Source organism: Clavispora lusitaniae (genome assembly GCF_014636115.1).
Source record: "Clavispora lusitaniae strain FDAARGOS_655 chromosome Unknown tig00002663_pilon, whole genome shotgun sequence".
NCBI lineage: Eukaryota > Fungi > Ascomycota > Pichiomycetes > Serinales > Metschnikowiaceae > Clavispora > Clavispora lusitaniae.
The window spans coordinates 1195888-1221479 of NW_027093982.1; the positions used below are offsets into that span (position 1 = coordinate 1195888).

The window sequence follows — 25592 nt, forward strand, 5'->3', positions numbered from 1 at the left end:
CACATCGTACTTCGCTCGAAAAATTTAAACATAGTAATCGAGCTCAGCCAGACCATGTCATCCAAGCAAATGTTTTACAGAATACAACAACTAAGATCCACAATCGGCATGCCTCCTCAGGTCCGCAAGAACATTGCCGCTTTGGGATTGAAGAAGAGAAATCATATCGTTTACCAACAGGTTTCACCAGCAGCTGCCCACAGACTTAGGTTGGTCAAAGAACTAGTCTCCATAGATTTGTTGGATGCCGATGCAGTGGAGCAACAGAAACTACTTGACAAGCAGAAATTCCCCAAAGGTTTCGAGAAGGTTGGCGAACTTTGATGGTCAAAGTCCCTAATGCTCAAGATGGACTAATTTCTTGTATATATAATGAATGATGGCCGCGTGACGGCTCCAGGGACCGTTAAATGGGACTTTATACACATTTTAAGTCGCTTTACAATACAAAGAGAAGGATACGATTGTTGTAGCTTGAAGACGCTAGACACAAGTATACTGTCACCTCTAAAGAAACACGTGAAATAAAGTCTCTGATTGCGGTAACGAATGTTTCGCACAGTAGACATTTATTCACTCTTTTTTAATGAAATTTTGGGGGGCTTGTTCCAGAGATACATCAAAGATCGGCCTCCAATGGGACCATGTGTCCTGCATACATCGAGATAGTCTTCGGATATAGACACACCCGATATTCATCAAATACTTGTGTAGTATCGTTCGTGGTCAGATATATTGTCTTTTAAGGATGACTACAGCGCATTTTATCTATTTGTCTTGGAAACAAGCGAAAAGCATGTTTTGAATTGTCCCAGCTCTGATTGGAATATGAGCCCACATGACTGCATATAAACGAGAATATACCATCAGATTTATTTCTTTTCACTCGCCTTGAAAGTATCCGTTCTCCGTCATTTACTTCTGAAGATACTAGAGTCCAAAGATCATCCCTCGAGGAATTTTCTGAAGCATACTCCATTAATATTTACATTGAGCTTTCAGTTCGTGTTGAATCGCCAATATATTCATCCTCCACCTTGGAAAAGCACAACCTGGAGCTAGCGTATTTCGTTCCATTGTTTTCCTTTCAAGCCAGAAGTATTATAACCTAAACACGAACTCTCATCCGGGCAATGTTTATTAGAGCGACACAAAGAAATAGAGTCACCTCTTCCATTTTCACATCCACCTTTGCGATTTGTTTCCTTTTAGTTGGAGCCAACTCTGTTCTTCCATGTCCGGTGGACAGTGTTCATGGGAATGATGCTGTCGTTGATGAAAGATTGAAAGCGGCCAGAAAAGAGGAATCGGCCAAACATTGAGTGGTTTCACCGGCTTCTCGCATGAAAACCCAAATTGCATCTAATGCCTCCACGGCACCCTGAGACCCGACCTCAAAAGTCGTATCCGTGTACCATAGCGCCCCAGGCATATTCAAACATATCATTTACGTACAGAAACATGATTTTTCACGACTTCAGTCATCTTCACAGATTGAACCAATCACGTTGTAGCATTTGTTCAGTAGTCACGGGATCAATCACGTGCCCCATTTTCATATCTGTATACATATCATATCTTTTTTACATGAGCTGTGAATTAATTATTTGGATGAAAGTAACCGTGAGGGGTGAAATGTAAAAAAGATGAAACAGATCAATGCTTTATATGTAAGAAAGTATTTACAAACTGCGATCTCTTTTTGCAGAGATTGAGCAAATTCGCTGTCTGCTATCGCTTACTTCTCCACATTCTCTCTTTCCATATCGGGAAGATAGTAAACATAAACAATCACTTTTCTTCTTCAGGCTCTTCCGTCTCTCTCGTCAACTAATCTATCAGCCCTATCGTCACGTAAAATCATGAATATTTCTTACACATACCCAAGGCCCTCTACAATTTCGACAGACATGAGACTTTCTCGCGATGAACTACTCAATAAAAATCTCGAAATGAGCAGAAGTCCAGTATTAGCCTCGCCCAAGGAAACTTCCCTGCCATATAAGAAGACTTTCAACAGTAACAACAGCACACCTGAATCCTTGACAATCCCATTGAGTGATCCTATAGACGATATTTTTCATGAAAGCAAGCATATAATCGATGCTTATGTTATTTCATTACCCTACATGGACGATGAACTGAAAGCCGATGTCATTGATCCAAATGCCCAAGTGAAAGTAGCACCTAAGCTTTTACCATTTGAAAAGCATGCTTTACAGCCTCTCGCTGAAAGACAATTTAACAACTTACAAAATGCATTTAATCCTCACAATGGGCTCAAAACACCTCGGAAGGAAACAGAAACACTCTTGCCACAATCATCTGTCAAAAAGCCTAGATCAGACATTCAACAATCAACACCAGTGCCAAATGAAAGGCAAGAGTTTTTGAATAAGGACATTACCACTCTCAAAAAGCTTGAAACGGAAGAGGCCGACTCATCTTTTGATCCTTTAGCCTGTCACGCGGGCAACATCATGCGTATGGCTATGGATTCTACCATGTTGGGGTCGTTTTGTAACCATAGTTTTTCCTCTACATTCTCGAATCTAGCAGATGATTCGGCACTTGAAAGGAATGCATTAGATGATGAGTACGATCCAGACCGGAGTATTCTAGAACGGCTAAGAGCATGGCCGAAGTCTACGCTCAACAAAAAGCGGGCCACAAAAATTGACATCAGTGCAGAAGAACTCCGGAGTGCGATCAACGAACCCATTCGCTAATCATGTTAATATCATGAATGCATGGATATAATGATCTGTGATCAGTCTTTCATGTCTAGAATAAAGGCAAGTTGTCGTGAATCTCGCACATCTATTTGATGGTAATGCTCATTGGTATCATCTGTTAGGTGCAAATTATTTTGAGGGAATGCGGAGTTGAAACCGTAAGCTTCCCAGTTCTCTCGCACAAACTCGACAGTGTGATCTTTCAAAAATTCAAGAAGACGTTTTCCGTTGTCATTGAGAGAGGAAAAGTTCTGGATCCGTTGTGTGACATGAACGCTAGGCTTTTGGTTGAAGGTTGATAAGTATTCGTGAATATAAAATTCAAGAAGAGGATTGAACTGTGGGCCACGCAAGCTTGAAAATATCAAATTTTCAACGTTTGATTTCGATACGGGTCTAGCTGTTTGCTTCATGAATGAAAGTAAAGTATACCCTGTAAGTCTTGCAGCAGCAGAGTTGGAAATTGATTTGAAGAGAATGTCAAAAACGGATGGGGTAAACCAACAATAACAGGTGCAATTGAATTTTTTCATAGCCAGCATGGCATTGATCACTCCTGAAGCATTTTGATATTTGTTGATATGGTTGAGAATGCACTCAGTATAAAGGCGGATACACTTTTCGCTCATATGTCTGTCTTTCATGTAGGTAAGGTGAGATATGATCACTTGCTGCATTATTTTTTGATTCATGAACACATTCCCCTGTGGAGATTCATAGATATTTTCGTTTTTCAGTTTTCGAGCCTCTTGTTCGGGTTCTTCTAATTGGTTTATGAACTCCACAGTGGCAGTTTCATGACGGGCGGCCTCAAAGACATTCTGATCAAAAACATTCAATGTGTTGATCTTGTGAGAAAAGGCATCCGATATGTCAGTGTAATGAAAGTCTTCTTTCAGCCTGGAAAGAAAACTTTCCAAAACGTCTAAAACCTTCTCCACACTGGAGTCATGTTCTCCTTCTATTGGAGTTGCCGAGAAGTCATTATTAAAACAATAAGAGCGGATTATATCGATGCAAAGGTCTTTCGTCAAGGCCCTTTCTCCTCGCATTTCTTTGTGAATGTAATGCCATTCTATCAAACTCAAAGTCAGCTCGACATCCCCGTGTGATGCTAACGTATGCAAAATAGCTTGAAGGGTGTGGTCGGACAATGTTGCCAACATTGTACTTTGCGCTTCAATGTTTGATATAACATTGTTTGTTATCACATCTTCAATAGCAAGGTCCTTGTCGTGGCCAGCCATAATCACGTGTGTGTAAATGAGTTTCACCAAGCCATAGTGATTTTGAGAGGTTGCCAAACTTAGAAACTGAGACCACCAGGCATACGGAATGGAAGAAGTATTCTTGTCAAGTACTAGCGATAGCCAATATTCTAGAGAATTGCAATCTTTGAAGTTGCACATGGTGTCAAATAACTTCAATAATGGTAACTTTTGTAGTAGTATTAGCTGGTCTTCGTGATCAGGGAATGACTCAAAGCTTTGATGCATGAGGGCTAGAGCTTGATTATACTGACCAGTATTGAGAAAAACGTGAAGATGTGCTCCTAAAAATAAAGCTTCATACTCAAAATAAGGCAAGACGGTCACAATAGTATTCTCGTAGAGGATACGCAATGGTATGAGCTGGGTGAAATCCTGACAACTCTCGAAGCATTTGAACAATTGTAGTGTAGCCACTTTAACGGTATCTTCCAGTAACAGACTTTGTGACAAAAGTTCCAGGTACAAATTGAGCGCCAATGTGACTTGAGATCGATCACCTCTAGCGGATATCAGTTCCAATAGCAACAAGTATAGCGAGGGGGAACGGAATCTCAGGTTCATTGGATCTTGCTGCACCTTCTGTGCAATAGTCCACACCTGGTTATAATTTCGAGCACAAAGGCTAACGAAAACATCATCCTCGACTTCCTGTGGAGTCATCTGAACTAGCGATGAGTCTGAATTTTCGCTTAGTTTGTGTGATATTCGTTTGCTGAGGATTTTGGCTTGATCAATTTGACTCTGCGATAACTTACTCGAGCACAATGCCAACGCCAGATTGCCACATGACTTCGGGACATTTAACGACTCCTTGACCTGGTCTATAAATCTTTTCCGCATGTAACCAAGAGAGGTCGTTGCAGCGGTTTTTCCCGACATTTGTCGGGTGGGTCCAATCTAGTCTAATCTACACAGAAAGATTCAGACATATAAGTGCGATGCGATCCAGACTCACAAAGTCCAACCATCTTTTGGAGAAAAGGCCGTTACCATGAAAGCTATCCACAGACGACTTGCTACTTCCGCATCGAAGGGTCAATTCAATGTTTTCGACCGCAGTGCAAAACTTGTTCAAAGATCCCGTACACCAGCCATTTCTCCCGAACGTCTGAGGAAAGTGGACTATCTTCGAGATGAAGTGGCCATTCGAACCATCGAACGTCTTGGTTTCATTACCAGAGATTTCACCAATACGCTAGATTTTGGTGCCAACCTGGGCAATTTCCTCAAGAACTTGTGTACTGTTTCCCATGTGCCAAAGGATGGGAATGACGTTGACCAGAAGATCATAGAGCAATTGAATGAGGACAAGGAGAAAATCCGCAACAAAATCCAGAACTTGGTGATCGTTGACTCGTGCAAAGAAATGCTTTTTCGGGATGAGGGCCTTCCACTCGACGTTCCTTTTCCTGGAAAAGTGACTCGTTGTGTCGCAGACGAAGAGACATTCGACAACGAACTACTACAGGAAAACACCTATGATGCTGTTATATCTAACTTGTCCTTGCATTGGATCAACGACTTGCCCCAAGCACTTAAAAACATTAACCGTGTGTTGAAACCAGATGGCCTCTTCATGGGTACTATTTTCGGAGGTGATACATTGTACGAGCTTAGAACTTCACTTCAGCTTGCAGAGTTGGAGCGCCGGGGCGGTATGTCCCCCCGTGTTTCTCCTTTGGTGCACTTGAACGACATTGGAGGCTTGTTGAACAAAGCTGGCTTTAGCATGCTTACGATTGACACCGAAGACATTGTTGTTGGTGGATACCCCGATATTGTTTCGCTTTGCGCAGATCTCCAGGCTATGGGCGAACAGAATAGTCTTTTGTCGCGATCCTCAGTGTTGCCCAAGGATGTTCTACTTGCAGCAAATGAAATTTGTAAGTCTTTACATGGCGAGACGGGCGTTGATGGAACTGTAACAATTCCTGCGACTTTTAATGTCATATTTATGATTGGATGGAAAAAGAGCGAAAGCCAACCTCAACCTTTGGCTAGAGGAAGCGGTCAAATCAATCTCAAGGATGTTTTGTAATGGTTTAGAAGAAGTTCTGATTTTGTGAAGCAATAAAGCGATGAATGATGTGCCGTTGGGCACTCTGACGAGGAATATTTATTAATGAATGTCACGATCGCCAGAGAGCTGACTGTAAGTTATTAGAGTGTTATTTCAACACGTTCCAGTACATTTGAAAATTGGAAAGGCGATACTCTATTTGCACTTCCCTCTGAGCTTTCCATGGTCACAACTGTTCTCCCTCTTGTAACTCAAGAACAGTATCTTACAGTCATGGCTCTTCCATTTTACTTGGACACTTCGCTTACTTACTCGGCAGAAGTTTTTTACCATCTAACGTTTCATTTTCGCCCCCTTTTGGGTAATGTCAGGTTCAAAAGATGTATTGAGTCATTTTGTCAAGTGCAACCTAATTGCTTGTGCATGAAAGCGCATATCGCGCACTTATATAATCGCTCTCCGACCACTTTATCAAACCAATAAACAACGTCGATTTTTTTCTTTCTATCTTCTGGTCGACTCTTCAACTTCCCAACTTAGGAAGCCCATTGGAAAATAACTTTATTTCATAAAGAAAAAAAAAAAAAAAAAGAAAGCTAATTACTTCGGATCCTATTACCATCCTCGGTATAATCCTGCGTGCGACTAATCGATTTGTGGAGACACTATCACAAGAGTCATTCTACTACTCCACCCTTTTATTTTATATTCCTTTGTTGCCCCCAAACCCTCTCAAATTACGGAACTGCTCTACTTTCAGCTTTTTGTCCTTTTCGAATAAGTATGCCAAAATTTCAAAGTTCCACCGTTATCAAAGATGACTCGGTGACGCAACAAGTGGTTTTGCCCATGTACACTTTAGATTCTCCGTTGGTGTTGTTACCGGGCTTAGTTTACAGTGTGACGTTTTCTCGCTTCAAAGCAGCAGCTCTCCTTTCTCGCTTTCGCAGACAAGTGGAAACCATCCCAGTGGCAAAAGCATTGTTAGCCGAATTCGATTTTGATAGTGCGGTGGGAGACGCCACCGGGGTTTCCGAGGAAGCTTTAGATGGAATCAAACAGTTCCGTGGCGTGGAAAACAAAGTAAAATCTGGGCTGCCCAGCTTATCTCAAAAGCTGGAGTCACTTTCTGGTTTCGACAGCTTGGTCGTATGTATTTCGCCAAACTTGGACAAGATCTCCAACCCTCAAAAGAGCCTCGATGCTTTGCAGCTGGGTATTTTTACTGTCTCCAGAGTTATTGGAATCGTGGATGACACTACAACGGTCAAAGTTACCTTTCAAGCGTTGCGTAGAGCATCAAAAGTTACTGGCGCCGAAACTGTTAGAGCTAACGAGGTTGCTGTATCTGTTGTCTGGAACGAAGCGCTTGTCGAGGCATCCAAGCACTATGAAGAAATTTGGTCGGTGTCAAAATCATTATTCTCTCTGATTGATCGCTTCGTTGATGAATACAGACAAGTACTCAATTCTCAGGATAAGAAGCAAGATTTATTGACTTTGAATCCTTTGGCCAATGCACTCTTTTTGCAATTGGCGGGCTCAAAGGATTTTGCTAAAGCTTACTCCAGTTTGAAGAAAATAGTTCGTTCTATGACCCTTGCTGACGTACGTGACCCGCAAACGTTCCTGAGGGTAGTCGATCTTCTTGTGGCTATTGTTCCATTCCCCAACCATGAAAAACTCAAAGTTCTCTCGGCATTAGGACTCGAAAAAAGAGTTGAAATTGTGAAAAGTATGCTTCGGAAAATGAATGAAGTCTTCCAAACTATAAGAGAGAACAATAGCATGGTCAACCATTGGTTCTACGAGGAGGCATCTAACATTCAGAGAGCCAATGTTGTCGCAAACCAGCTTAAGTCCATTCGTGTCGTTTTGGAAGGTCTCTCTAAGAATTCGTATGAAAAACAAGCCCTCGTGAAGCCTAAGAATGGTTTAACTGGCTCTAGAAGAAGAGGAAACGATGGCAAGGGTGTGAATGGAGAGGATGATGAAGATGATGATGACATGCGTGCAATCTCAGAGTTTATCAAACAGAGGTTGCCGGAAATCACTTCTATATCAGACGATTCGAAACGTTTGATTGTGAAAGACTACAAGCGGATTAAGTCTTCGACACCAGGTAATGCAGACTTTCATGTAATCAGAAACTATTTGGAAATCGTCTCTGATTTGCCCTGGGACAAGTTTGTGTCTAAGTTCCAAAGCAACAAAGAAATTGATGTCAGTGTTGCGAAGCAGCAACTTGATGAGGACCATTACGGCTTGGAAAATGTGAAAACGCGGTTGCTCCAATACCTTGTCGTTTTGAAGCTTTTGGCATCCAATGCCGAAGATGAGTACAAGCAACTGAAAATCGAAGAAGCAGAAAAGGAAAAGAAAATGCAAGAGGAGAAGGAACGTTTAAAGTTTACAAGGGAGTCATCAAGTGGAGAAACCTTTATTATCCCTAACGATGAAGCACGCAATTCGAAAGAGGCTAATTCCACCAAAGAAGCGTCCGCTTCTCAAACAAAGTCACTTCTTGCTTCAAAGAATAACAAGTCTCCCATCATTATGTTGGCTGGACCACCAGGTGTCGGTAAGACTTCGTTGGCAAAATCCGTGGCCAGGGTCCTTGGAAGAAAGTTCCAGCGTATATCTTTAGGCGGGGTGAAAGATGAGTCTGAAATCCGAGGTCATCGAAGGACTTATGTTGGTGCAATGCCTGGCACCATCGTACAAGCCTTGAGAAAAGCTCTGTGTATGAACCCTGTGATTTTGTTGGATGAGATTGATAAAGTGGTTGGTGGTGGATCGAACATGACCAAATTCAATGGTGACCCTGCTGCTGCTTTATTGGAAGTATTAGATCCTGAACAAAACACTCAGTTCATTGACCATTATTTAGGATTTCCGATTGACTTGTCGCAGGTGATTTTTATTTGCACGGCAAACGAACCTTACAACTTGTCCCGGCCCTTACTTGACAGGTTGGAAATGATTGAAATCGGCGCTTACGATTACGGCGAAAAACTTATTATTGGCAGCAAGTATTTGTTACCGAGACAAATAAAAAGAAACGGCTTCCCTGACGGTGCCACTGTTTCTATTGATGAAAATGTGATGAAGCAAGTCATTATTGATTATACCCGCGAAGCTGGTGTTCGTAATTTTGAAAGAAAGTTGGGGACCATTTGCCGGTTTAAAGCCGTTGAATACTCTGAAAGTTTGGCAAATTCTGATGTTCACTATGATCCTAAAGTGGAGATCTACGATTTAGCGAAGTACTTGGGAGTGCCACATTCAAATTCAAATTCTGCAATAATCGACGTTCCTATTTTGTCCAGCAAATATGGTGTTGTCAATGGCTTGTCATACAATGCAGATGGGTCAGGGTCTGTGTTGATATTTGAGTGTGTTGGCATTGCCGGCGAGAAAAACGGTCCAACTTTAAAAATGACTGGACGGCTTGGTGATGTTTTGATGGAGAGTGCTAAGATCGGGTTGACATTTATCAAGAGTCTTTTGTACAGACGCTTGTTTAACACGGCTGACGTGGAATCGCTCATTGATAGACTTGGGCATTTGGAAATACATTTACATGTGCCAAGTGGAGCCATTCAGAAGGACGGCCCTTCTGCGGGTATTACTATGGCTCTTGCATTTCTTTCTCTTCTTATGGAGAAAGCTGTTCCGCTGGATATTGCAATGACTGGTGAGATTACTTTGAGAGGTCTGGTTCTCCCTATTGGAGGCCTTAAGGAGAAGTTTCTCGGTGCTCATTTAACAGGACATGTCAACAGGATCATTGTTCCAAGGGACAATCGTCGTGATGTGCTTGAGGAGTATGTGCAAAAGATTAACGATACGCTGAAACTCAATGCTCTCTTGAAGGACGACTCACAAGCCAACTTCAAAAACACTGCTCCAGAAGATTACTTTGCGGAGAAATATGGCGTACAGATTCTCTATGCCAAGGAATTTTGGGACGTAGTCAAGCATGTTTGGGGCGAAGATCTATTGATGAAAACCGAAGAGACCCGTTTGTCTGAGTACCACTTGTGAGCAGAGCCTTACGTCATAGTAAAGAAGGTTATGGAGCCCACATGTGGTTGACTAATGGTACAGCCTGCACCGAAGTCGGCGATTTGATGTCGATCGCGAGAACAATGCGCGTACATGTTATTGAAACGCGAGAATACGACTCATCACAATAAACAAGATGCAAATACGTGCGTCTTTGGTTTACGAACGATCTTTGAAAGGTTTGCGCCCATGCCAAAGCTTATACTTTGTAGTGCTAGTGTTTTAATTTCTCCGTCATGAAACAATTGTAGTGTGAAATGCCCGCCACTAAAAATAATTTGCCCATAACGCGGCATTAATACAGTAGAAAAGACTAGTCTTCCATGCACTCTCTTCTGTTTGCATGTTTGCATCTATCATTGTCCGCGACTGAGCTATTAAAAACATCAGAGGCTGTGTCTACTCATAACCAGGTGGAATGTCACTGGAATGGACATAGCAAGCTAACGTCCTGTCAAGTGCCCGTGCCAAAGCCAACATGTCAAACTAGATGGTGCTTTTTTTTTTTGCTTGTCTTTGCTATTGCATAGCACTTATCGGTTTTCAGAAGTGCGCACTCGAATAAAAGGGAAGTGCAGAAATGCGTGGCCGCAGATGTATTAATACATCCTAAGGCTGAGATTACATCGAACTTTGCGCAACGGTCCATGATGAACTGTAACGTAGACTTGTTGGAGCGTAGATTTTTGTCATCTCTTGTTCTCTTTTGTCACATCTATGGTTCACTTTTGCGAGCAGCTTTTTTAGGCTTTCTTGTGCATTCGGTGGTGCTATCGGATCCCCTGTTACTGAAGGCACTGCATACACGTGCGAGTTTCTTTTTTCGCGGCTTGATCCACCTAACGCTACCACTACAAGGTTTTTTTTTTCCTCTCCATCACAAGAACCCAAAACATCCGTCTCCCGATCTGAGGAACGCACATCTTTCGCTCCAGGCCTTTTTCATTTCTTCCCATCTTCATTCGGAGCACACCAAAGTTTGTCTGTTTTCCCTTTTTCCTTCTCCGATTGTTCCCCTGATTCCGGCGCTGCCCCTAAGATCATACGGGCTTCTGCTAACAGTCAACCGTTCTCGAATCCTTACCTGCTTCTACTCAGGCCAAAAAGCTGCAGAATGAACTTTTTGTTTGTCTTTTTGTTGGCGCTTGTTTGTCCCGTGTGGGCCAAGAGATCTCTCCTGGCCACTTCTTTGGTGACATGCATGGAAAACTCCCAGATTTCGCCCTCTTATTTTAACGTCACATTTAACCCCGATGACAGATCCTTGAAATACAATATCGACTTGGTCACGGATATCTCGGCCAAAGTCGAGGCCCATGTGCGTGTCTACGCTTATGGCTTTTTGATCATCGACAAGAACATCGACATGTGTACTTTGGACTGGAAGCAGTTCTGTCCTATTTACCCTGGCTCGATGCAGATCGAATCGATCGAGTACGTCTCAGAACACTACGTCAAGGAAATCCCTGGAATCGCCTACACGGTTCCAGATATTGATGCTGTGGTGAAACTCGATGTCTACAACAAGCAAACAGGAGAACGTTTGTCTTGTCTTCAAAGTACTTTCACCAACGGAAAGACCGTCTCTCAAGTCGGAATCAAATGGGCCACTGCGTGTATTGCAGGTTTAGGTTTGTTGATTGCAGCCGTCTTATCCACATTCGGAAACTCGAATGCTGCGTCCCACATTTCGACAAACGCCGTCTCCTTATTCTTGTACTTCCAGTCTGTGGTGATTGTTTCGATGCAAAATGTCGACAGAGTGCCTCCTATTGCTAGTGCGTGGGCAGAAAACTTGGCTTGGTCCATGGGATTGATCCGGGTTCACTTCATGCAAAAGATTTTCAGGTGGTACATTCAGAGTACCGGCGGTACCCCTACTACTTACTTTTCTGGTACGACGAGGCAAATTTTAGTGCAGCGGTCACAGCTGTATTTGCGCAACCTTCATGATTATGCCATGAATGATTTCAAAGTTCCATCTGGTATCAAGCGCTCGTTGAACTTTTCATTGAAGTCCAATATTAACTTAATCGTCTTGAGAGGTATTGAAAGAGTCGGTTATAGAACGCACATTGAACCTACCTCGATTGTTGCGACAGGTTTCACCTTTTTCGTCCTCTGTGGCTTCCTTCTGGTCGTCATCATTTACTTTGTTAAGCTGATCACGGTGCTTTTGATTAGAATGAAAAAAATGAACCCAAACAGATTGTCTCATTTCAGAAAGTCCTTCAGCACCATCGCTAAAGGTACTTTGTTAAGATACATCTACATTGGCTCTACCCAAATCATCATTCTTTCATTGTGGGAATTTACGCGAAATGATTCACCAGCACTTCTTGTTATCGCAGTGATTGCGCTCATAGCAACTTTGGGTGTTCTTGCTCTCTCTTTTTGGAAAACTTATACCATTGGTGAGCATTCGAGAAAAGAATACTCGAATCCTGCGGCTCTCTTATATGGAGAGACCAAGATATTGCAAAAGTTTGGCTTTTGTTATACCATGTTCCGTGCTGAGAAGTACTGGTTTGGTATAGTGATTGTCGCATATGCCTTGGTTAAGGGTATCTTCATTGGTTTGTGCCAAAAATCTGGCAAAGTATCCACCATTGTTATTTTTGTGTTAGACTTCGCTTTCATGGTTTACTTGTTCATTGAAAAACCTTACTTGAACAAACCAACTAATGTGGTGAACTACTGCATGGCGATTGTTAACACAGTCAACTCGTTTTTATTCATTTTCTTTTCCGACGTTTTTGGCCAGCCCGCCCAAGTGGGTTCTATCATGGGCTGGGTCTTTTTCATTTTAAATGCCGCCTTTTCGTTTATTCTTTTGTTATCAATTATTGCTTTGTCCTTGATGGCAGTCTTCTCCAAGAACCCCGACGCACGTTTTGCTCCAGCTAAAGATGATAGAACATCTTTCCAAAGACAATCCTCTCTCAAGAGAAGAGATCCTAGCGCAAACAAGGGCTTAAACGCTCAGAATGAATTGAGCGCCTTGGGTGCAGCAGCTCAAGACCATCAAGCAGATTGGGAAACTGAAATGTACCGCTTGAATGATTTGAGTAATGTCACAGGATCATCGGATGCCTTGATGGATCTGACACGTGAATCGGAGAAAGTGGAGTCCCTTGCATTTGAGGAGAAGACCGAGCCGCAACTAGATGATGAAATGGCCACTCCCACATTTGGGGAAAAGCTTAAAAGCAAAATCGGAAGAACATTTTCCACCAAATCTAAAAGTACTCCTGAAGACAGCAGGCGCATAACGCGTGTGAGTGAAACACTTGAGGATGACTCGGTGAGTAATCTTCCTCCTTCACCAGAGAAGAAAAATCATCGTCGTCAAGAATCGGAGTCGGCATACTCTGATGTCTCGAATGTTAAGCCTACAGGGTTCACTGGCATTGTATAAATAGTGGAAAACTTGCCAGTTGCTAGTCTTTGAAAGGAGCAAGTTCCTCATCGCTTTGTATATTAGTTTAATGCATGGTCATTGTTGAAATACGCTATCCCATATATTCTGGAGATTACCAATGTGGAAGTATCTTGCTTTGGAATCTAGGGTCGATAGGAAAAAGGAAAGGTGGCTGCTCAAACTAGACGAGTCGTTGGACCGAGTGAAGAGCCCTCGGGGAAAAGCTGGTAAGCGTGTTAGCTTGTGAACATAATTGGCGGTGTTTGCAATTGCCATCGAAACCAGCCTGAGCTCCAGTTTATCGTAGTTGTATTTTTCATTCACATTGACGGCCGACTCCCACGCAATCAGTTTCGGGAACCTGGGATCCCATCGTGAGGCGGTTCGAAGATATGGGACATTGTGTACTACGCCTACTGGCCTCATCAGGAGTGACATCCAGTGTTTGCTAGAGTCATCAGCCACCAACGGACTTACAGGTGTAGCATGTTCTGGATCACACAGTTCTCTGTGTTTTGAAGAAGAAGAATCTTCGCAGCGGAAAAGTCCGCCAACAAATGTGTAAGGTAGAAAGTAGACTAAGTTCAGCTTGGCGTAGAGTCGTCTTCTTGCAATCTTATATTTTTGTGACACTTGCAGTTGAACTGTGGTTCCGGAGTAGTTGAGAAGACGAGGATTATCAAACTTGAACCCAAATACTGTATCGAAATCAATGTCTCGGTCAGATTGGATTTCCACTGTGCGAGAGGAAATAGCCTTGCCTTTTTTACACTGGGTGATCAATAGGGCTCTCTGGCTAGTTAAAGGATATACAGAAACACGGTAGGTTCGAGTAAATTTAAAACCAGTAAACGGCACAATGCCTTCTGAAGAGCACACTTTAGCCAAAGAAACATTTACGAAGAGAACAAAGAGAAAAATGTGTCGCCAATAGAACATTGTGCAAAGAGAAGGTGTTTGTGTTAGAATGGAGGCGTCACATGTACAGGTTTGTAAACCTCAGATCGAGTAGATGCACTTACACAACAAGAATTGGTGAGAGAAAAAAAAAAAAAAAAAAGAAAAGAAAAATACAGCTTTCAGCCTTTAATAATTGGCCATTTACTCGTTGAATCCACTTGTTTTCATGTAATCAGCAATGTTCTTTCTTCAGATCGTCTGAAGTGGCACCAATGCATGGGGAGGTACGGGTGTATCTGTCCACAAAAAAATGCGATGAGATGCCTCATAGAAACCTCACTATACTTCTTCAAGTCTATGGATTCCACACAGCAGCTGAACAAGCCGCATCGTGGCAATGACGGCAAGAAAAACACAGCAAAGAAGAAGCTCCATCAGAACGGCCATAACGCCAAGGCCTTTGCTGTGGCTGCCCCCAAGAAGCTTGAGAAGCAAGCCAGAAGAGCCCACGATGTTAACGAAAAGAGACTACATGTCCCCATGGTGGACAGGACACCTGATGACGATCCTCCACCAGTTATTGTGGCTGTGGTGGGGCCTCCAGGAACAGGAAAGACCACTTTGATCAAGTCGCTTGTGAAAAAATTGACAAAGTCCACCTTGACAGAAGTCAAAGGTCCAATCACCGTGGTGAGCGGGAAAAGACGGAGACTTACATTTATGGAGGTAAACAATGACTTGAACTCTATGGTTGATGCAGCCAAGATCGCGGACTTGGTTTTGTTGCTTGTTGATGGTAACTTTGGATTGGAGATGGAAACAATGGAGTTCTTGAATATTGCGCAACACCATGGTATGCCCAGAGTGTTGGGAGTGGCAACACACTTGGACTTATTCAAAAGTCAAAGCACTTTAAGAACGTCCAAAAAGAGATTGAAGCATCGTTTCTGGACAGAAGTGTATCAAGGTGCCAAGTTGTTTTACCTTTCCGGTGTCATCAATGGAAGATATCCTGATCGAGAAATCTTAAACTTGTGCCGCTTCATGTCAGTGATGAAGTTCCGACCATTGAAATGGCGGAATGAGCATCCATATTTGTTGGCCGATCGTGTAACGGACTTGACCCACCCCCAACTCATATCCGAAAACCCTAAGTGCGACAGAAAAGTGGCCATCTACGGTTACTTGCATGGAACTCCTTTACCTGCCACCGGTGCTAATATCCATATTGCTGGTGTTGGAGACCACGTTGTCCATGCTGTTGAGAAGTTACCAGACCCTTGTCCAACACCGTACTTTGAGCAGAAATTGGACGAGCTCGAAAGAGAAAAGGCTAAAGCTGCAGCCGAGGCAGGAGAGGAAATTGTTCCTACGAGGAGAAGAAGAAGAAAGCGTCTTGAAGATAAACAGAAGATAATCTACGCACCAATGTCTGATGTTGGAGGTGTCTTGGTTGATAAGGATGCAGTCTACATTGATGTTGGAGACAAGCAATCTTTTGTTCCGGGTCAGGAGCAAGGTGAAGGTGAAAAACTTGTGACAGGTTTGCAAGATGTCCAAAAGACTATGCACGAGCGGTTTGCCGAGGGTCCTGGATTGAAATTGTTCTCTAATTCTGCTGAGATCGAGAGAGATGACTCCTTACAACTGGATGATGAAAACATGCAAGGATTACTTTCAGAAGACGAAGAAACGGAGTCTCGTAATACGGGCAGAACTTCTGTAAGAAAACCTCGGATTTATGGCAAATCGTTAGCTGAAGACACAGAGTTCGATGATATGCCTGATGATGATGAAGAAAGAGAACTGGACTCGGACTTGGACGAGAAGGAACCCAAGAAGGTGGAAATTGATTTTGGTGATCGTGCCAAGGACAATTTAGAATTTGTTGAAGACTCGTCTTTATCTTCAGACGAGGACGATTACGTTGCCATGGCCTCCAAACTAAAGGGAACTGTGCAACGCAGATGGAATATTAATAAGTTACTTTACTTGGACAACATTGAGCCTGCAGAAGTAATCAGAAGATGGAAGCAACAAACTGTCGAGGATGAAGAGGAAGAATCCGACATTGAAGAAGATGATGATTTTTTCAAGAAGAAGGATACTTCTCTGGTTTCAGAAGATTTGGACACTTTCATTCCATCATTCCCTCCCATCGATGAACTTCGGGCTAAGTTCGACGCCTCTACTATGGAAGATAGTGATGAAGAGTATGAAAACGGTTACAAAATCTTGAAGGAACGCTTGTTGGTTGCACCTAAATTAAATGAAGAAAGCAAGGACGCTAATAAAGAGGCTGGCGATGATGATGATGATGATGAAGTTTATGGCGATTTCGAAGATTTGGAGGATGGAGAAAACAATGAAGCGAATGATGAACATGCAGCATCTGCGGATGAAGATGCTAATGATGAAGATGATTTTGCTGACTTTGAAGCTGAAGAGGATAAGGATGAAGCTCCCGAGGAAGACGAGAATATGACTGTGGAGCAGAAAAGAGAACTTAATGCTGCCAAAAAGGCTAAACTCAAAATGCAATTTGAGGAAGAGGAGGACAGAGAATTTGGTGCAGATGACCCAGAGGGTGACACTGAGGCAGATACTTGGTACGAGTTCCAAAAGAATAAGATGGCAAAACAATTGGAAATTAACAAGGCTGAGCTCGAAGAAATGGACCCTGAAACCAGAATCAAGATTGAGGGTTATCGTGCCGGTTCCTACGTCAAGATTGTCTTTGAAAACTTGCCATGTGAATTCATTGAAAATTTGCAACCAGAATATCCAATCGTTTTGGGAGGATTGTTGGCCACGGAATCTAGATTTGGAATCATGAATGTCAGAATCAGAAGACACCGTTGGCACAAGAAAATCTTGAAATCACAAGATCCTTTGATTTTGTCGTTGGGTTGGAGAAGGTTTCAGACAATTCCTATTTACACCACTACCGACTCTCGTACTCGTAACAGAATGTTGAAGTACACTCCAGAGCACGCATATTGTTTTGCGTCTTTCTATGGACCTTTGGTTGCACCCAATACTACTTTTGTGGGTTTCAACATTGTGGACCAATCGTCGACGACCGGATCTTTCAGAGTTGCTGCAACAGGCATTGTTGAGGACTTAAATCTGTCGGTGGAAATTGTCAAGAAATTAAAATTGGTGGGTCATCCTTACAAGATCTTTAGAAACACTGCATTCATCAAAGACATGTTTACTAATTCTTTGGAAGTTGCCAAGTTTGAAGGTGCATCCATCAGAACTGTGTCTGGTATACGAGGAGAGATCAAACGGGCATTATCGAAACCAGATGGTTACTTTAGAGCGACGTTTGAGGACAAGATTCTCATGTCTGACACAGTTTTCTTGAAGACTTGGTACCCCGTCAAGGTCAAGAAGTTCTACAATCCGGTGACTTCGTTGTTACTTGGACAGCATCAAGAATGGAAGGGTATGAGGTTGACAGGACAAGTCAGAGCAGCACAGAATATCCCTACTCCATTAGAAAAGGACTCTGCGTACAAGAAGATTGAAAGAGAAGAGAGAAAGTTCAATCCTTTGAGAGTGCCAAAGTCTATCCAGAAGGAGTTGCCATTCAAATCGAAAGTGGCTGAGATGAAGCCACAGAAGAAGAAAACGTATTTGGCGAAGCGGGCTGTTGTTGTTGATGGAGATGAAAAGAAAATGAGAGATTTGATAAACAAGATCAACACGCTCAAGAGAGAAAAGGATACCAAGAGAAAGACCAAGAAGCAAGAGAAGTTCCAGGACCGGTTGAAAGAAATTGCCAAGAAGGAAGAGTTGAGAAAGGAGAAGGAGAAGGAAAGAAAGAAAGAGTACTTTATGAGAGAGGGGAAAAAGAGAGGCTTGGACAAAGACGACGGCAATGCCGCTGCTTTTGGCTCCAAGAAAAGACGTTAGCATATAGCATCATTACATATTATTGTGCACATTGGACAAGTTGTATGTCTTCCCCATCACAAGTATAATGTTCCATCCCTGCATCCCGGAGTCGCCCCACTATGCGACCTGTACTATAGAGTGTAAGCGAAGAGCAAAAGAAAAGGTTAAAGATCTCGCGTAGACAGTTTGTAGTCATAAGCTTTGCTTTTCCAAAGGGGAAAAAGTACGCAAGCATGGAAGAGAATTTTCTGTAAAGTTTTTCGTTTCGCCCCGCTTGCTTACCCCGGTTGTCCCGTTTTTGCTCCCTTGGTCATTTCTCGCATTTCGCTTCCGCGACACGCATACAAAATCTAAATACATCAGTGCGACCTTAGGCTCAGGCTACTTTGCTTCGAATCTACCATGGCCTCAACCTATTCAAGCAAGTATGTGACGGACATACCGTTGAAAAGACCACGTGAAACTTTTGTTGATGATCCGCACTCGCTCGACGAGGTCTCTTTGAATGAGTTAGAGTTTGACTTGGCCAATGACATCAAAGACATCAATCGACTCCAGATATTCCATGCCATAGCCATCTTCCATGCCACGCTCCAGGACTTGATCAAGCTCAGCGCGCATGCGGATTTGTTGTGCAAATTTCGCCAGGAGCAACTCGACTCCTACAATATTGATGTCACCGACTTGTCCTTCTCTGCGACTTCAAACGTTGAAGAACCTCTGCTTCCCTCGGACGCTCTAGCAGTAGACTTTTCCGATGCAGGCGTGGCCCTTGCAGACCCAGACTCCTATGTTTCGCTCTCTGAAGCAGCTAAGATCGGCCTTGATGCCTCGGCTCTTTCCCCTCTACGACAAAGCAGCGATGCAGACATGTCCGATGCAGTAACTCCAAACGGCGACGAAGTCGATGTTGCGCATGAAGAGTTTATTTCGACGGAATCGCTCATTCAGTCCACGTCTTTGGACCAAGTCGCTGACCCTATTACTTGCCACAGCAACGAAAGGGTTAAAAGCGAAGCGTTATTCTACCTTCGCCCGAACATTCAGCAACAAAGTGAGCATCTTTTGAAGGTGTTCAGCTTGGCTAAGGAACCTAGTGTTTCTATCAAGGACTTTCTTCTTCGCATCAACAAGTATTCACCTTCTGTTTCCATCTCGGTGTACATTCACTGTGCTTATATGCTTTTCAAGCTTTGTGCTCTCTATGGCGCCATTCCCTTGACTCCTCTTAATGTTTATCGGCTCATTGCAGCTCTGATAAGATGTCTGACTAAGAAATTGGAAGACATTTATCAGAAGCAAAGGAGCTTTGCCCAAGTTGTGGGCGTAGACCTCAAGGACTTATGCAAGTTCGAAATCAGCTTCCTCTACTTGTGCAACTTTAAGCTTATTGTCAGCGAGTATATTCTCAACCACTTTCTTACCAAAAACTTTCTAGCATTGCGCAGTTTTTGCAAAAAACACTTCCCTGAAAGCTCTGCAGAGCATAACGAAAACGCTACGAATTGAAGATTCTTTAATAATTTTAATGAACGGCAGTCTCACAGATGACGTACATGTGAAGTTGTAGTGCTTGTCTCCGGGTGTACCACAAGCTTTGTGGTTTTATTTTTTCTATTATTTCACCTTATATTCTCCATGGCGGCCCGTCTTCGAACTTCAACGGTCTATGTTATCTTTTACAATAATCTTCTGTATCTCTAGGCATGCGACTAATAGCAACAGCTCTTGGATAGAGGCAAAGGTCAGAAACAGGCCCCTTGCAGTCTGATACCATCTCCTCTCGGGACTCATCGAGCTAGATATCTGTGCCGTGAAAAGAACCATTTCTGTTCCTTCTTGTGGCTCATCTCTCTAAGAATAGCTATCCGGACTGAAAATATTCGGATAAAATATTCAACTTAAACCCGAATCTTGCTTATGTTTGACCTTTAGTGGCCCCTACTTGCAGCCTATTGTGGTGGCGCTAACATTCCATCTGCCAGGAAATAACAAAGCCTCGTGGCTTATCAAACAAAAAGAAAAAAAATCACTACCCGGGTCTGATAACAATAAGAAAACAAAGATACGCGGTTTCGGGCTGGCGTTTTCTTGCATCACACTACGAGCATTCCACGTCCGGAACATCGGTGCTGCGTCGTTTGTTCCTGAAAGATCAGATTCAAAAGTACAACAAAAAAGTTCTGAATAATTGGACACCATCAAGAAGAGGTGAAGAGGTCCAAATACACGTTATCTGGTATAATGACTTTGAGTAGAAAAAGATGCTTAATGCTATAGTCGTTCCATCTATCTGAGAGTAGAAGATGTTGGCTTATAGTGTTCGGTGATGGACTTTCAGGCTTACAAATGAGCAAATCATGAGAACAATGCGGAGGTGCAAATCCCCCGGTCCTATAGACGAGAAAATTACGTTAGTAGCACTACATCCCCAACCAGATTTAGAAGTCGGACTAAGGGAATAGATGGTCCGGATAAACGACAAAGGAGAAGGACAAATCGAGACGAATGACCAATAAAGTTCTGGCTCGGAGCGGCAACCAGTGACAATTACTCAAACAGGATACAAGGAGGGGAGCACAGATTATGCGTATGCAAGAAGCCTCGGGTGCTCAATGGGCCCTCATGCATCTACCGGATTTATCTCCTTACTGTGCAGCCTCTTTTGCCTAACGCGGGGTGAGCCTGCATTCACGTATTCTACGAAGCCTCCCTTGCGTCATCGGCTTGAAGCTGCACTCACAGAATCCTCACCATTGGTGTCTGATTGCAGCTTTATAGTTACACCAGCCCTTTTGGATGCTTATGCTTGGCTGTTCACCTTTTCCCCCGCCTCTCAAACTCAATTTGGGCCCTATATTCAAACGGTTGTCTGGTCCGCGGACTCTGTTACGTGCAGTCTTTGGTGTTCGGTTGCGTTGAAATCAACCGTAACTTTCTCCGTTTTCTACAGTACCCATACTTTTTTTGGCTACTTACAAAGCGGCTGTTGCCCGTTTCTGGATCCGGTCTTGTCTTCCTTTGCCATTATATAAGCTTCGCCTTACCCTCCTTACACTCCCCACACTTGTTGATTTTTCTTCCCTTGCTTCCTAAAAATATTCTTCCAACGCCCCAATATTTCTTCTAACAATGTCTCACACGGCTACATCAGACGTGACTCCGCAGATGAATCTCGATGCCTTTGGCTATCCCCCATCTCGCCAGTTCATGAGCCACAGTGGACTTTCAACCCAATGCCGTGAGGTACCTCCACAGAAAAAGCGCAAAGTGGCCAAAACTCCCACAACCTCCACCGATGATGAGGACGTCTTCTCCCTTGATATGGTTACTATGGATATGGGTTTTGAACAGGCATACGGCATGTACACGCAGATGCAGCAAAAGAGTGCATTGCTTGGTGTTGAAGAGCTACAGAGAGCCCAGCAGATCAACATGAACAACACGCTCTCGCATAACCATATGCGTCCTGCTCAATCTTATCTACAAGTGCACGACAACCAGCATTTACAAGACCAGAACTCGTTTGGCAGCATGCCATTATTGTCGCCCCCTGGTGAAGCAGTTGAAAAGAGCTACCCCAGAGCTCCAGCACTGAGTGCACCTGGTTTCAATTCCAATGAACTCCACAAGCGCTTTGCCGATAACCACAGTGGATTCCCTAGTTACAAAAACTTCCAGGATCTCCAGAAGCGTGCCATGAAAATGTCACTTCCGGAACAGACCGTTTCTAAAGGACATACCAGTTTTCAAGAACAGGAGGAGTACGAAGACGATAGTCATGACGAGTTGGATCATTTTTTTTCTAGCACAGAGTCCAACGCGCTAGAAAAGTTCTTGGACAACTTGGCTTCGTCCAATCTGGCAAATCCTCTCGATTTGTACAACCAGGCACAGCCTTCGACGCCGCAGCTATTTGATTTGCATACCATGGGTACTGCAGAACAAAGACTGTCAGCATCTCGTTCTGATTACCCTGATCTGGTGAAGAACGAGAATGGCGGTGGATTTGGTAACCAGTCATCTCAATATTTACCAACGTTTAGCTCCCACAACGAACAAAACTTCCAACTTCCGACTCCTAACAGCTCAAGGCAAGTTTCCAATGCAGAGCAAGGAAAGAAAACGTCGTTAGATGATGGCACAATGTTGGAAACTGTGCAACTGAAGAAGAAGAAAAAGACTAGTAAACCACTACTTTCATTGGAACAGAAAAGATTGAACCACTCACACTCGGAACAGAGGCGCCGTCTCCTTTGTAAGCAGGCTTACGAGAGATGTTTAAGATTGATCACCAATGTTGATGACTACAAGAATGACTTGGTGTCTGCCTCTGCATTAACGTCGTCTGCGAAAAAATCGAAGCGCAAACAAATCAATAAGGATGGCTTGCCCAACTTATCCAAGCATACCGCGTTATTGAAGATCAGTCTTGAAATCATGAAAATTCGTGACAAGAATGAAAAGTTGCAAGAGTTAATCGCCGGCTATCGCTAGTGCGAAAGTGCGCCGCCGCTTGTGGTAGTTCGTGTAACCTAATATATTATGCATACACCAAGGCTAATCATTGTAGTATCCCAAGCCACTAACCCTAGTGTAAAGTGGTGTCGCTGTGGCGGTACCTCGGTGCCCCAGAGTGGGGGTCTGTCAGTTTATGCGTTTGTGCATTTGGTGTTGCAAGCAAACGCAATCCAGGTCTGGGTTCGGCATCCGCGTATTGTTCAGTGCGCAGCGCATAATTTTAAGAACGAAGGCTTCTGTTAGCCTTGATGTGCATAGAATTGCATTTCAACTTAGGCGGACCCCTTACGCCCGCCCCGCCGTATGTGTTGAAATTGCGCTTCTAGATAATGATGCCACGAAATTTGCGCGCTCTAGGTTGCTAGGTATTCGCATTATCACTACCAATATTCCCAGTAAATACCCGTTCATGTTTAGGTCTACGTACTTCTCTCATCCGAACAACAATCTAGTCACACATTTCTTTACTGTTGTTTCTGCGAATCGGGAAGATACCCAGTGGGAAATGCGCTTGTCAAGAGAGAATTGCAGTATTCATTAGTACACGTCTCGCATCCAAGTCGCGCTGTACATATCGCGCATTCTTTAGATCCAAGTCGGAAGACCAAAGTCTTTTTTCCAATGACGTCAAGCAAGTCCCAAACGCCCGTGGCGGTGGACTCATCGCATCCGGGCCACGCTCTCACCATTGGCAATGAAGAGGAAAAATCTGCATTGCTCAAATTGACTCCAGTGCTACTTCCCAACGACACCACTGTTGAGTCTCTTCAACATAACTACCCCAAGGATAAACGATGGAAAACGTTTCGCTCCGATTACCGCTATATTTACGTCGTGAACTGGATGTATCAATGCCGGGGCTACCTCAAGTTAGCATCTGATCACTTTGATGTAGATCTTTTCGAGATTGAACTTTTCGATTTGGTTCATCCGCCTCCTGTGGATGACATGGCTCTTATGGTGAACAAAATGAAAATAGGCTTACTAAGCAAAATCCATGGCAAGAAAATAGCATCTTTGGGCTCATTTGAGTCTTTGTTCCGCATTTACTTTGGCAGTGACACTCCATTGGGTGGACCAAACGAGGAAGGAGACCAATACGATGATGAGAAACACGATCCGACAGTGTATCCTAGATTTGATGATCTTTTTATTGATGAGAAGATAACTATATTGTATATGATGATGATCGAAGTGACACAATACCCTGATTTTAGAGATTTCATTGACAAAAATAAATTACCACCCGACGCCTTGAGACCATTGTGCATCAACTTTTCTCACGCCAAGAACCAAGATACCAGTGAAGATTATGTTCTTTTGTTTGACGATACAGCGTTGTACAAACGCGTGGTAACGTGTCCAGAATTGAGTGTACCTAAAAAGAGAAAGCTCGCTCCTAAGTACCCTGATGAGGAGTATGAAGAAGAATTGTTTGACGTTTCTTCGGTCAAGTTCGAATTGATATACAAGGACATTTACGGACTTAATGATTTCATCAAAACTTTAACGCCAAAAAAGGCGAAGAGAAATAAAATATTTCTCGATATTTTGACAAAGCCAGACTTTGTTTCCAATATATACTCTTATGAGATCAGAAAACGCAAAATCCTTGCTCACAGGCGGAGAGAATTTGAAATGGCACGCTTATTAGCAACAAGAAAACGTTCTTCTCGTATTGAGGCCAAGGAAAAGCAAAGACAGCAAGAAGAGCAAGAACGAAAACTTCGTGAACTTGAGGAATTACAACATGCAACTAGCCGGAGGTCACGTCGTAGTCGAAATCAACTTGAGCAAAAGTTCAAGATGGATTATACCGATGGCCTCTCGAGAGAAGAGAGATTAAAAATGCGCCTTGGCCTCCGTGAAAATACTGAGAGCCCCGAAGCTCCAAATGACACAATTATATCAGTGGAGTCAAGCCCTGGGGCAGTAGAAGTGCCAACATCTGAAACTTCTCCATTGAAGGAGGAGCTGGAGGCTCAAGAAGTGGTACCTGACTCAAAGTTGCCAACATCTTCTCCCTTGAAGGAAGAATTGGCGGATCAAGATGACGCAACCTCATTTAGAACTGAAAGACTCAATAGACCGGATCTCATTTCCAACAATGCGCCTTCAGGTGAAGTTTCTGAATCACACATTAACATTCCTGATGTCAATTCGAGTGCGCCTTCGCTGAATGGCGCAGAAACTTCATGAACTTCTCAAAGTATGTTAGGTTAGTTTAATAACCTGGGCCAGAATGAAATTACCTGTACATGCATCACGGATGCATTCCGTTCATTTTACGAAGATTTACCTAGTAGGGGTTTTGCTTTCGTTATGCATGAGTGTATGCAATAAAAAAACTTGACTCATCAACAGAATTCAGCATCACAGAATTCAGCACAAGAGACTAATCATCGCTAATTCCTCTTGCTTCACTATAATGCCTCCTTTCACTCCCTATTATGCTGTGGTATTTGTCAGCAAAATGAATGATCTAAGTGACGAAGATGCAAAGGAATATGAAGAGCTCGCTACTCGCATGAGCGATTTGGCCACGACGCAATCTGGTTACTTGGGCGTGGATTCCGTGAGAGATGAAAGTAAGAAGGGAATAACGGTTTCATATTGGGCTGATTTGGATAGTATCAGACATTGGAAGCTCAACTCGGATCATACAATGGCCAGAAATCAGCGTGCAAGGTTTTATCTGTACTGCTCGACTAAGATCACAAAGGTTGAGCGTGCATACGACTTCTCAAACTGAC

General features: G+C 43.2%; 12 protein-coding genes across 12 annotated transcripts; 10 read left to right on the forward strand and 2 right to left on the reverse strand. All coding sequences in view use genetic code 12, as the record gives it.

Moving 5' to 3' along the window:
• Positions 1 to 54: 54 nt before the first annotated feature.
• Positions 55 to 324, forward strand: MRPL33 (mitochondrial 54S ribosomal protein uL30m; the record flags this gene model as incomplete). Its single annotated transcript, XM_002617165.1, has 1 exon — positions 55 to 324. One exon carries the CDS (start codon positions 55 to 57, stop codon positions 322 to 324), a length of 270 nt encoding a protein of 89 aa, XP_002617211.1.
• Positions 325 to 1862: 1538 nt separating this feature from the next.
• Positions 1863 to 2729, forward strand: FOB63_005149 (uncharacterized protein; the record flags this gene model as incomplete). Its single annotated transcript, XM_002617164.1, has 1 exon — positions 1863 to 2729. One exon carries the CDS (start codon positions 1863 to 1865, stop codon positions 2727 to 2729), a length of 867 nt encoding a protein of 288 aa, XP_002617210.1.
• A 41-nt stretch (positions 2730 to 2770) lies between these two features.
• FOB63_005150 (uncharacterized protein) lies at positions 2771 to 4885 on the reverse strand (the record flags this gene model as incomplete). The annotated part of the gene is made up of 1 exon (XM_002617163.1): positions 2771 to 4885. One exon carries the CDS (start codon positions 4883 to 4885, stop codon positions 2771 to 2773), a length of 2115 nt encoding a protein of 704 aa, XP_002617209.1.
• A 112-nt stretch (positions 4886 to 4997) lies between these two features.
• FOB63_005151 (uncharacterized protein) lies at positions 4998 to 6044 on the forward strand (the record flags this gene model as incomplete). Its single annotated transcript, XM_002617162.2, has 1 exon — positions 4998 to 6044. The coding sequence occupies one exon, from the start codon at positions 4998 to 5000 to the stop codon at positions 6042 to 6044; it is 1047 nt and encodes a 348-aa protein (XP_002617208.2).
• A 765-nt stretch (positions 6045 to 6809) lies between these two features.
• On the forward strand, positions 6810 to 10073 carry FOB63_005152 (uncharacterized protein; the record flags this gene model as incomplete). The annotated part of the gene is made up of 1 exon (XM_002617161.1): positions 6810 to 10073. The coding sequence occupies one exon, from the start codon at positions 6810 to 6812 to the stop codon at positions 10071 to 10073; it is 3264 nt and encodes a 1087-aa protein (XP_002617207.1).
• A 1135-nt stretch (positions 10074 to 11208) lies between these two features.
• On the forward strand, positions 11209 to 13512 carry FLC1 (putative flavin adenine dinucleotide transporter; the record flags this gene model as incomplete). Its single annotated transcript, XM_002617160.1, has 1 exon — positions 11209 to 13512. One exon carries the CDS (start codon positions 11209 to 11211, stop codon positions 13510 to 13512), a length of 2304 nt encoding a protein of 767 aa, XP_002617206.1.
• Positions 13513 to 13590: 78 nt separating this feature from the next.
• FOB63_005154 (uncharacterized protein) lies at positions 13591 to 14454 on the reverse strand (the record flags this gene model as incomplete). The annotated part of the gene is made up of 1 exon (XM_002617159.1): positions 13591 to 14454. The coding sequence occupies one exon, from the start codon at positions 14452 to 14454 to the stop codon at positions 13591 to 13593; it is 864 nt and encodes a 287-aa protein (XP_002617205.1).
• Positions 14455 to 14691: 237 nt separating this feature from the next.
• Positions 14692 to 18336, forward strand: BMS1 (GTPase; the record flags this gene model as incomplete). The annotated part of the gene is made up of 1 exon (XM_002617158.1): positions 14692 to 18336. The coding sequence occupies one exon, from the start codon at positions 14692 to 14694 to the stop codon at positions 18334 to 18336; it is 3645 nt and encodes a 1214-aa protein (XP_002617204.1).
• Positions 18337 to 18720: 384 nt separating this feature from the next.
• Positions 18721 to 19827, forward strand: FOB63_005156 (uncharacterized protein; the record flags this gene model as incomplete). The annotated part of the gene is made up of 1 exon (XM_002617157.1): positions 18721 to 19827. One exon carries the CDS (start codon positions 18721 to 18723, stop codon positions 19825 to 19827), a length of 1107 nt encoding a protein of 368 aa, XP_002617203.1.
• A 1623-nt stretch (positions 19828 to 21450) lies between these two features.
• INO2 (Ino2p) lies at positions 21451 to 22815 on the forward strand (the record flags this gene model as incomplete). The annotated part of the gene is made up of 1 exon (XM_002617156.1): positions 21451 to 22815. The coding sequence occupies one exon, from the start codon at positions 21451 to 21453 to the stop codon at positions 22813 to 22815; it is 1365 nt and encodes a 454-aa protein (XP_002617202.1).
• Positions 22816 to 23460: 645 nt separating this feature from the next.
• FOB63_005158 (uncharacterized protein) lies at positions 23461 to 25038 on the forward strand (the record flags this gene model as incomplete). Its single annotated transcript, XM_002617155.1, has 1 exon — positions 23461 to 25038. The coding sequence occupies one exon, from the start codon at positions 23461 to 23463 to the stop codon at positions 25036 to 25038; it is 1578 nt and encodes a 525-aa protein (XP_002617201.1).
• Positions 25039 to 25267: 229 nt separating this feature from the next.
• FOB63_005159 (uncharacterized protein) lies at positions 25268 to 25591 on the forward strand (the record flags this gene model as incomplete). The annotated part of the gene is made up of 1 exon (XM_002617154.1): positions 25268 to 25591. The coding sequence occupies one exon, from the start codon at positions 25268 to 25270 to the stop codon at positions 25589 to 25591; it is 324 nt and encodes a 107-aa protein (XP_002617200.1).
• Position 25592: the final 1 nt, after the last annotated feature.